Below are 12,506 nucleotides of genomic sequence, written 5' to 3' on the forward strand. Positions count from 1 at the left end.
TATTCATATAGTTGGAAAAAAAAAAATAATCGAGGTTTAGTGAACTTAGTTACATTTTTTGCATAAACGTTGTTCCTTTGTTTTTCCATTTGATTTCTTGGTTACTTCTTTTTTTCAATGAAAGGACTGAGACGTACCATAGTACCGACAAAAATATAAAATGGTAGCTATTATTTTATATAATAGATGGAACCTCATTAAGACTAATTGGTACTAATTTAATTCCTGAAATTTGTCCAAATTAATGAATATTTCATAGAATGTTTTATCAAAATTAAAAATTTAATTTTTTTACTTTAAGAATGACAAATTATATCTTTTTTAAAACCCCAAATTCATGATGTTAAGATTATTTTAAAATATGGATTTATTTCTCTTTTATATGCATTGTACTTTTATTTATATTTATAAGAGGAAAATGAATAGAATAGTTCAAAAAATGGTACAAAATTTAAAAGACGTAATTATTAGAATCCTTCAACTCTGTTTATTATCTTTTTAAATGTGTTTTATTTTTGGGGCTTCTAATTAAACTAATATCTGAGGCTCCATGGAAATCCCAAGTTAAAGTATTCAGACTTGAATAACAAGGCCTGAGGCTGATAATCACACTTAAATATCCTCAATTTCAAGTTCTTATCCCTAATATAGTTTACACGACGGATAATATATTTTTTAGTGTATTCACAGTTATGTAAATCTTGTGAACTTTTTAGCCGGCCCATTTTTTGGGAATTGGTAATCTGAAGAATGGATTTACTTTCCTTCGCATTGTACTTATTAATTAATTCCCAAGTAGTGAACATCCATTCCCAAATAGATTCAATTATATTTAAAAACATGATTAAACATTCGCGTATGCTCATAAAAGACTCAGCGTAACCCTGAAGATTTTTTGGGGAGTTATAATTAATTTTAAGTCCTTTTTTGACTCAGTGTAGAATTGAGGATCGACATCGGGGAAATTTTTGCCAATGTCCTTGTTGATTTCCTTCTCTCCCTTCTCACAACTGATTGTAGCTCATCTCCTCCAATACATTTCTCAAATGTTCAAAGTCAGCATGTTGATTTTCGGTTTCCTTTTTCTTAACATGCCCATTATATACAAGAATTTCATCACTGCATATGAAGGTATGATGGAATTTTAATATTGATGATGACTCAAGTTTCGCCTAGTTAAGACTCATATAAGTGCAATAATTCAGACTTGACTCGGTCTCATAGTAAATATACTCGCGGGTCGACTTTGACTCTAATTGGTAAATTACTCGAGACTTTATTTGGGAACGTGAAAAAAGACTCGTTAGCAACTCTAATAAATCCTGTTTTCATATAAATATACTTAAGGACCCAAATGATGACCTTTTCGAAAAGTGATTTTGAAGATTCCCATTAATTTCAATTAATAATCATTCCTTTGCTAGATGTTCAACAACTGAATGAGTAATTAAAATTATTCACGGTTAGATTGCCGTATAGACGAACTAACAATCCTTGCCTTGTCTTTTTTTATTTTTTTATCTACACACACTCATTCACTTACAGGTTTGTTCGCAGTCGTCGTAAAGGGTGCAAGCTTATAATATATATGTGCTTACATACCAATTTACCATGGTTTAGCCATAGCATCTGAATTCTCATTAGTTGAATGTTAGTATCGTATAAAGCATATCATAAATAAAAATAATTGGAGCAATATTTTCGTTGAAAACATTTGAAGGAGAAAATCGTAGGAAGAGTTCAAGTAAGTTTATTTACATATACCTACAAACTTTTAATAAGATGCCATTGAATTCATATTCATCATTGTTCATTCCAGCATGCTTAGACATATCTGTAGTCGAGCTTTATCAACTGTTACATCTTCAAACAAGTTTTTAGAGTCACAGGGAATCTCAGAGCTGTCACTTTCATCTCTTGTTAATGATGAAATCATACAAAGATATCCTCAGCAGCAGAAAATCATTAGTGAATATTCAACAAGTTTACATCCTGGATCATTTGTTCTCACAAAAGAGTCCATGCTCAAAGATGGGTTTGTCAAAGTTATGAAGGAATTTGTGCCTTTGATGGTCGTGGGCAATAGGGAAAATATGCTAAAGGTAGGCAATGGTTAATTGTGAAGTTTGGCAAAGATTTTAATGAAGGATTTGCCATCTGATGTTCAAAATAATTTAATGGGAAACTATCAATTACACATTTATTTAACTACTTATAATTTGTCTCTATGTTTTAGGCGTCAGAAATTGATCGTCTCTTAGAGCTCATAAAACTTATGTGCCTCATTCGTCTGGCTCTTCGTATCCATGAAACAGTCAACGAAGACATTGAAACAGAGTCATCCAACAAAAAAGCAATCCTTGTTGGAGATTTCTTTCTAACATTAGCAAACAGCACTGCTGCATCCCTTGAGGATCCTGAGATATTTTCCTTCATATCTCAATGCTCTGTCAACTATATACGCTGTAAATTTTCCAAAAACAATGATATAGGACTAGGACATTTAATTGGATGTGGATTAATTAGTGCACACAGAGTTACAGATACACAAATATCCGAAATGACACATTCTACTCTTAAAAATTTGGGGAATAAGTTTGGACGATTAGTCTCAAATTCCTGCTCAAGGAGCCACTTTGGCATTATTCATATTATACGGAGTCTTAACTTTAAGAACCAAGAAGTGAAGAGATATCTAAATCACTTGATGCTTACATCCTCGTTCTAATGGAATTCGTCCAACTATGAAGGACCAAATATATACATTTGTAATTTATGAACATTTTGATTCAAAATATATATTTTTATTATTTTATTACATACGAAGAGTACATAATAACTAATATATTAATGAGACCTAATAAGTGTTCACCTTCCATAAGGAAGTAGTCACATAACATCAAAAAACAAGTACAAAATAACAAATTTCTAAATTTCACGGATCTTGTTATTTTTGACATGACGTATCTACGATTATCTATATATGAACAGATGTTTTATAAAAATAATCATAATATTTTAACACAGTTAATATATTATAAGCCTAATTATATTGTACCTTCTATAGGTATTTACAGAGTTGTAAAAAATATGTCCTAGAAAGCAAGAGCGACTTTTTCTAGTAGGTAATCTGAACAAGGATGATTTATTTTCTATTATTAAGTCAAAGTTAGAAGATGTTATTATTATTATTTGATTCTCAATGGCCTACCATCTAAGTATAAAGCAAAAAAGTGAGGGTTTGCTCCGGAGTTATAAGTATGTATTAATATAAATCAGGTGTAATTTTAAGATGACGCGTTGGTTTGGAATTGGTACTCTAAGGAATTAATTTTCTTTTCTTTAGCTATTGTCTTTATCACTTAACTCCTGAGGACTCAACTTCCTTTCCTAATAAATTCAATTATATTCAAACCCTGATTGCTTTTTGCTCATAAAAATAACCTCGAGGAGACCTTGCAGAGTCCATCCTTGTTAGACACAGAGTATTACAGATCGACATTGGAGTAGTTCTTGCCAATGTTCTCGTTTGTTTCTTTATTCACCTCATATCTTGTCACAGCTACTTGTAGCTGATCTAAAGAAACGTCATGACTACTAAGCTTCTCTCCTCAAAAGCATTCTTCAAATTGGCGGAATTAATCTTTTGATTTTAGGTTTCCTTTTGTTTTACAATCCCAAAATACACCCGATTTTCATTACTATTTATAAGTGCAAGTCCTTGTTAGACTCGGAGTAAAATTGAGAGGTGCTTTTAGCCTAACCGTCCTTGCTATATATAGAGTGGCATTTGTGTTTATTTTCTAACTCTCACGTCTCCTTGCAACCGACCTTGTAAAACTTTATGACAGCTAAGTTGCTCTTCTCCCTAACATTTTTAACATTGTCATAGTGATCACGTTAAGTTTCGGTTTCTTATATTTTTATATAACAGTAGGACATATTTTATGCATCACTCTATATTTATTGCATATCATTTTTAATAAATAAAACTTTTTTCTTCATAAAATATATGCAATAGTCATTGAACGGAAAAGAGAGTTTTTCCTTGAATTCAGGGTGATTAAACCCTCTAAAAAAGTCAACGTTTTACATGAGTGTCTTTTATGCTATAAAGATGACTTTTCAAATTAGAATTTCTAAACTGGTTTGATTTTCAGTCTACATACAAATTATTTCAATGTACATGACTAATTAGGAATATTATTATTCAATTATAAATACAAATCCTTTATGCTCATATAATCAAGGTACTTTAATCTCTACACATTTATTGTATCTCGGAAAGATGCTAGTTAGTCCATTCTTCCCAACAATGGAATTACTATATGTTAGTGAGGTAACACCCTGAAAGAGAAGTAGTTGACAAAAAAACAATAATCATTAGTCATTATTTTGTATACTTTGTTAATATTATTTGTCATGATCATTCGTCATTTGAATAATCCATCATGTCTAGTGATATTATAATTGATAACAGAGAATTAAGTGAGTGGCACTTCTCCCATTGAACCGCTGCACTGTCGTGTTTGTTTATTTTTCTTTTATCTTGATATATATTACATTTGGTGGTAGATATCAGTTTACATAATTTTGCTATTTTTTCCAATTAATCACATTTTTTCCCCTTTACATTTTTCCCTGACTCCGTTGATCATACATTGTAATATACACGTTCCAGGTATTACTGAATGACTATCTATACAGAATATGGAGACTTGGTAATCCATTAAAAATAAAAGTATTATATTCAAATATTGCATACGTGTTTACTTTGGTTTTTGTAGGATAGATGTCGATTTTTTAAAGTTTTAAAATTTTAATGTCTTTTAATAACGGTTTAACTCTCTTTGATTAGTTATATTGCATAATTTCTTTCCATTATCAATAAGAGATCATAAAGATAGTGGGTAAGAACAAGTGGGATGTTAAAATCGTTTCTAGGACAATTAAGCGAAAACATTTTTGTCAAAGGACAATTTGCCGAACAAACATTTTGCAAAATGATCATTTGAGACATTTGGCTGACGAATGAAGATTAATGTATTGATATACATATACGATTATATATTTTAATTCAATTTAAAATATGATACATGAAAAAGTATGATTAATAGGTATTGTTTAAAGAGACTAAAAAGGAAAGAGGAGACAAGATGGTTGAAATCAGAGTAAACAAAAACTATATATGTATATGAATTATGTTCAGGATTCACGTAACCTCCATCAAAAAATATAGAATATAAATACCCTTTTTTGATGATCAAGGTTATGTATTTTTGTTTTAAAATAACTTTTATAATTTTTAGAGCATCATTATGATTCAAATACTGTGAATTATGATTTTAATTAATAGTTTAGGTTTATAGTTAAATCTAAGGAAAAATACATTACATTGTCCAAAACGTTGACTTCTATTAAATTACATTAAATAAATCTTAGTCAAAAGAAGTGAAAACAATGAAATGTGCAAAAGAAGTTCAAAGCGCATAAACCAAATTTTAAACGAATCAGAATTAGAGATAAGAAAAAACATTCTTGACTCCTCTTTCTTTTATTTATAGCCTCTTTAGTATTGCTCATATACTATCTGTCATAAAAATAAACTCAGAAGTCTTTTTTTTTTTTTTAAAGAAATATGTTATTTTATTAATTATATTCATTAATGTTTTTGTCTAGTATTATGGTTGTTTGTCAATCCATGAGTATTTTCCAATATGAATTATTCCTATGTCGAATGATTCCATTAGAATTTATGTCGTGTTTGTTAATTATTTAATTTATTTAAAGTATTACAACGATAAAGATTCCTACTACATGCTACTGTTTTGAGTTTATATAATTATCATTAATTAATATAATTAATAAATAAATGATTATGCATAATTAACCTATATGACATATATATGAATAATACCTATATATAATACTATCATTATAAATTGAATTAAAATATAAATTTTTACATATCAATAAATTAGTATCTTTTTCCGTAACAATGGTGCTTTGGCAAAATGTCCCAAATGGTACTTCGATGAAACGTTAGCTCGGCAAATTGCCCTTCAGTAAAATGTACATTCGGCAAATTATCCTTAGGCGAAATGTCCGCTCAGCAAAAAATTTATTCGGCCCAAAGGGCGCTCACGATTCAAATCATACTGGTGTAAATTTAAAGAGCCCAATTTATGGATTACTTTATCTATGACTGCACTCTATCATACTCTACATACCTTGAGAGAACCATTTATAAAGTATACATTATACAGTAACGTTAGACCTCTTCAAAAATATACTTTTTTGATTTTTGATATGTGTCCGCATTTCCCCCGATTCTTTAGGATAGGTATATCGCAGAGTGCGAGATGAAGGCAAGAGCGAGACTTATCGTACTGCTGATTTAAGACCCTTGTTAACATCAGCTGCCTCCTAAATGATTTGCGAGGGAGACAATGTATTACTGATAAAGTGATATAACTTTATATGGAAAAATATTCTAAATGTAGATTTAAACCTGTATATCGTTATTTTATTTATAATTTATAAAAAATGACAACAAAACTAGGTGGAAATTGATTGGTCATAGAGATAAAATGTTATATCACGACGATCTATTAAAGAATTACCAAAACAAGTGTAATATAAATAAAAGGTTAGACCATCATGTAATGGGGCTCACTTTCTAGAATTTTCAAGTTGATATGCCGTACCGTCTGCTAGGCAAGAGAGGCAGATTTTGACGTCATAGAGTATAACAACGCTATATTAACAGAATATAATCCTAAAAATTTCATGATTAATAACAATACTTTTCAGTTGACTTTGGGGAATGACTACCGTAATAAAAGGCTTAAGGGTGTTGTTCAAACCCTTGAAATTAATAATTGAAGTATCATCCCGATTGAGGTTATTTGAACAGTATGGCGGTACACTGATATTTCTCAAATCACTCCCATCTCTTATGTCTCTTATTTTTGATATTCCGAATTGTCTATCTTCTTGTTTATAGATTGATAGTAAAGATAGTAGAATATGCTTATAGTGCAACTAATAAAGAAACTTTTGCTCCATAGGCTTGTTCGTATAATGAGTGAACTTTATTCAAATAAATTACCACTATGACACATAATAACTGAGCTCGATGGTCCCATAAAATGAGCTAACTCGTTTTCAGATGTCCTAGATTATATGAATAATATAAGTCGACTTTGTTATGCGTTTATTTATTATAAATAGGGAAACTTGGAAAAATTATTTGTGGTAACGTTTACAACTTTAAATTTAAGTTTAAATTCAGAAAAATAAGCACAAGTTTCTCCCAGCGTGAAATATCTGAAAGTGTCGTTGATGATTTGCCTAATGATCAATTTTATGTTTATTGCATTACAAAAATGATTATCCTAGGAATTGCAGATGAATAAATTTTAAAATGAAAATCGTCATTGTTTCACATTCAAAATCACTCATACCGCCAAGACGTTTCGTAGGACTCTGCATCTCAAAGGATGGGTTGGCTGGAGATAAAACAAACAAGTTGCGTGTTAATGTCGAGTTCATTGTGAATTTTTACTATGGTTCGAAATTAAGTTAGATTTAAATATTTTAACCGGTCCATCATATACGTTACATCAAGCAAAATTAATTCAAAATATGAAAAAAAAAAAAGATGCACATTAAAAAATAGTATCGCCACGAAATTTGTAGAGAAAGGTATGCTCACTTTGAGTATGTTCTACTATCCTTACCATCAAGATCTAAGCAAGAAGAAAGACTATTCAGGATATCAAAAACAAAAGATGGAAGGGATTTGGGAGATATCATTGTATGTACATACTGTTCTTCTCACCTCAATTTGGATGCTACTTCAATTATTAATATCCGTGATTGGAACAAAATTACTGGACCTTTTATCACAGTAATCATTCTTCAAAGTCAATTGTCTCTTCACCGCTTCCACTTCTCAAAATATCATGCCACACACAAAGTTGTGAAGGTGAAATAAAAGAAGTAACCAACACTTCAGCTCAAATTTGTAAACAAGAGAGACAGGGACGGCTATATCAATTAATGAAGCAAAAAAATTATTAGAAGTTAATTATTAATTAGAAATAACTATGAATTATTTATTCATGGTTTCTTTTTTTTAAAGTTTATCTGAAAAAAAAAAAGTAATTAAATATTCATAATAAATGAAAAAAATCAAACTTATGAATATAAAATTATATATATCTAATTAAATGAAAACAAATCTACACTAGAAATTAAAGAATAATAAATAAAAGGTTGTATTTTTAAAAGTTTAATTGACAGTTTTTATAGTCCAAAATTGTAAATTGGTTAAATAGGATGTCTAATTTGGCATAAATGAACAACAAAAGTATATTTATTTAGTAATAATTTTCATTATAATACAATCCTACATATTTAGTATTTTATTCAATACCGTATTATAAAATTCCTTAGTAATATTTCATTAAAGCCTAGTATTTTTATTTCAATATGATAACCAAAATTTAATATAAATAATAAGATGACCACTATACCTATATATATATATATATAGGTATATGCGATAAGGGATCAACAATAAATTGTATCCTGTCCTTTTGGAATCGGAGCAAAGGTATAATTGAAGTTACTACTTCATATATTTATCAAAAAGAATTAATTATGAAATAGCCATGACATATCAAGTCAGACGAGGGAATCGACAGCCGAAAATAAAACACATAGGATATTTGTGTGTTTGCAAGGTAACGCTCTGATAAACAGCTAGACTGTAGAGCCCTTCACGTGACGTCAAATTGAAGAGACAACACCATCAAGCTGAAGAAATTGTACTACTAACTATGATAGTCATAACAAACAAATAACTAACCCTTAATACATTTTTTCCTGTTTGACGTTATTGTGACGTCATGTGAAAATTTATACAAATATATCTACTGCGTATTGACATTTAATTTTTCCGAGTCCAGTCATCAATTTATTCGGTAGTTCTACAAATTACTCACGTACATACTGAAAATAAAAAGATAATTTGGCAATATTTTAGCTAGGTATATATCTATTGGAAAGATTTAAACTTCCTTAGTGCGTGATACTTTAGTTACAATAAAAAATAAATATTTGGCAACAAAGAACCGTCTCTATTATTAAAAAAAGAACAAAAAAACGTACAAATGTATATACATAACTCATTGAAGTCATATTTAATTTATGTCCTCATAATAAATACATTTTGACTGTTGCATGTTTAATTGCAGTTTCGAGGAGGGATATATTTAAAAGTTGGTAGTAAAGGGGGTATTTGTTAAAGCATGGATTTTTTTTATTACTTGGTGTCCTTTAGTAAATTCAGTGCATTAAATGGCACGGTGCACGTCAGACTAATTGAAAATTTTCACTGATTATTATTTTTTAGCTGTAGTAATTATATATTTTAACAATTTTTATAAGGTACTATTGGTAGTAACTTTTATTGTCCGGAGAAATTAGGCATCAACTAACAGAAACACTTTGTTTGTATAATATAAATCATCAATGGGCCAACCACAGATCGTGGGTCAGATGTAGCCTGCGTCTATTTTCTGTGCGGACCGCGAAAGCATGTAGTAAATATTATTAAAAAAATTAAAAGTGAATAAGACCATACTAATAATGATTATAATTTGTGCAAATCAAGGAAAATTGGTATTCGTTCTACTAATATACCTAAACAACGTAGAATTGGGTTGTTGTTTTTTTTGATAAAATGTAGAGCCCTACAAAAGATGAAATTTTTAGTAAATGTAGTAAAAACTTTGCCAAAATCAAGACAAACATTGTTATGAACTTCAAAAAAATTCTTGTTATTTTTCAAAAGAAAATGGAAAGCCAGAAATGGGTTTGTTATTTTTCATTTTTTATTGACATATTGGAAAAGGTAACGAATCAAACACAAAACTATAGAACATTTTGCGCTTCTCTGGAAGCAAGGGCGAAGTTTTTTTACAGAGAGAAAGGCAAATGGTATTTCTTAGCCTTTTTTTTTTTTATGAATGAAGAAGAATATTATTAATGTTATCATATAAAACAATCTTGAAATAATAATTAAAAATTTTTGAAAAAATTTTTAAAAATATATTGCTATTCACAAAAAATTTCAAAATTGATTGTTTTCAAAAAAAATTTAAAAATTTTTGGAAAAAATTATAAATCAACAGATGTTCACAAAAAATTTAAAATTTTGATTCTTAATTTAATTTTTTTGGGAAAAAAACCAGCTTATTTTGCATAAACTTTCATCATTCTGAACCCACAAAAAAACTATTGAAAAGCAAAAATACCTACATTTGGGCCCATCCTTTGGGGACGTCCCTGAAATCTCATCTAAAGTCATCTTCATTATTTTTATAATTTACTTCTCTCTTCTTCTATGAGCTCATTGTTAAAGATAAACCCTTGTCCAACACACAAATAGACAGATAAACATTGGCTTATTAAATAAATGTCCTATGAAAAGTGCTCGATATAAGGACATTAAATTTAAGGTGAATATTTGGAGGAAATTATAGAGAGTTTATTTTGATATTGTATAGGTCATTTATTACTTTTAGAAAATAAGTTATATTTGATTCATTGCACTCTCAAACTCTATGATCAAATAAAATATTATCAAGGTCAAACCAGACCATAGAAATCATGCTAAAAAAAGTACAATGCATTATTTAAAAAGATACATTTGAATAATGCAATCATAAAACGTTAATGACCTTAATACGACCTTTAAAATTTTTGTAGATATATCGTGCAATAAGAATATTTATATTTTTTATTGAATCTCTCATGAATTGCAATTAATCCTGGGGAAGTCAGGAGAAATTTCAATGCAGTTTGATAACTACTTTGTGCATAGTTCATGGAAGTATGAATTGTACCCTGGACAAGTTTCAAATGTTGAATGACAAGAATATTAAGAAGTTTTATGGGTCACTTCCTAACATTAGTCTTGAGTGAAGTGCATTCTTCTTCATTTAATTGTGCCTTACATAGAAATGAGATCTATGTACTGGCTTAATATAAACCTAAAAAAACATCTCAAATGAATATCTACATATCAGTTATGATCCATTTCATAACACTTCTTTTTTTGGCCAATAAATACACAAATAAAATGGCTGAAGAATCATTCGTTACCTGTGTCATTTATTTAAGATATATTATTTCAGCAAATGAATGCTGACGCACCATGTAGAAAAACAGTACCCAATTATGACCTTTTGAAATTAAATAATGATCACTACATCAATAGCCCGTTTTCCCGATTTTATCAGTCTGGGATGTATGATTTACAATGTAAAGGTGGGTGCATTGAAGCGTTTACGCACAATTAAGCACGCATTCATTTTTCCCTTTGAGTATTATTAATATCCTTAACTTTTTTATTTCAAAAATAATTTATGAAGTGAAGTATAATAATAATGATAAAAAGAGAAAAGACGATGAGTGAGTAAGGACTTCAGTGAACCCATCTTAACTCGTATTAAAAAAGTGGTAAAAGTGAATTACCACATTATATTAAGACCAAGACTGATAAAATCGGGAGAAACGGGCTATTGATGTTGGTATATTTTTAAAATTTACAAAAAGATCCAGAATTTACGCATCGTAATGATATTAGATTATAATTTATCCAAAAAAAATTGCTTTTATTAGAAAATTAAAATATTTGAAATTTTTTTCAAAAAATTTCATATCTGTAATTATCAATTTTTTTTCATAGAAAATTTAATTTTTTGTAATAACTGTGGATTTTTGAATTTCATTTCAAAAAATTTTACTTTTTGTGAATAACTGTTGTATAATCCAGCGGACGCCCCTGAGTGAATATTTCTTTCAGCTGTTTTCATTAATTTTCATAAGGGGTTCTTGCATGATTTAAAGCAGCTAACTCGGTGTATTATGAACTCAAAAAAGGTATTACATAGGATTTTGATTTTTATATTAATTTAAAGCAATCTAGAACCTTCGTTTAGGATTTGGTCATTTGATACTCTGTAATTGATAATTAGTTTGATAAAATTTTCTATTCAATGGGTTTAGTACAAATTGGTGGAAAGGGAAGGTTCGTAGCGTAGATTATTCATTCTGATTTGCTGAACTGAGTTACGTCACAAATGGACTAGTCCCTCAGAAATTACAACAATAATCAAGTCAAAAGAATCCTCAACCTACAAAAGAAACGTTTTCATTATGATAAAGAGGATTGTACAAAAGCTTTAATTTTGAAATCTATGAACAGTAAAGCTTTTGGGTACTTAAGGAGAACTCAAACCGTCCATTAGCGAAGTCGACAAACTATAGATGTGTCGACCGCAGCTTTTAATGTTATCCCTGGAATTAAGAAAGACTGATTACAAATCCTTCAAGAAAATGTGTTTTAATTTTGAAAATGAAGAAGACTGCATTAGAGCTCTCTCTTTTGACGAGATTGATAGATTAGAAAGGAAGTGTGTGTCTATCTATGA

The 12,506-nt window shown here is 29.4% G+C and overlaps 1 protein-coding gene across 1 annotated transcript; it reads left to right on the forward strand.

The window, feature by feature from the left end:
- Nucleotides 1-1,553: 1,553 nt before the first annotated feature.
- On the forward strand, nt 1,554-2,818 carry LOC121129646 (uncharacterized). The gene is made up of 3 exons (XM_040725374.2): nt 1,554-1,744; nt 1,820-2,102; nt 2,237-2,818. Exons 2-3 carry the CDS (start codon nt 1,821-1,823, stop codon nt 2,726-2,728), a joined length of 774 nt encoding a protein of 257 aa, XP_040581308.1. The 5' UTR covers nt 1,554-1,744; nt 1,820; the 3' UTR covers nt 2,729-2,818.
- Nucleotides 2,819-12,506: the final 9,688 nt, after the last annotated feature.

Source organism: Lepeophtheirus salmonis, chromosome 14, assembly GCF_016086655.4.
Source record: "Lepeophtheirus salmonis chromosome 14, UVic_Lsal_1.4, whole genome shotgun sequence".
NCBI lineage: Eukaryota > Metazoa > Arthropoda > Copepoda > Siphonostomatoida > Caligidae > Lepeophtheirus > Lepeophtheirus salmonis.

Bases quoted from the DNA above. Each gene is read 5' to 3' on its own strand.
- LOC121129646 (XM_040725374.2), top strand. From the start codon at position 1,821: ATGCTTAGACATATCTGTAGTCGAGCTTTATCAACTGTTACATCTTCA. The intron at 2,103-2,236 runs GTAGGCAATGGT...TCTATGTTTTAG, and splicing joins ATAGGGAAAATATGCTAAAG to GCGTCAGAAATTGATCGTCT.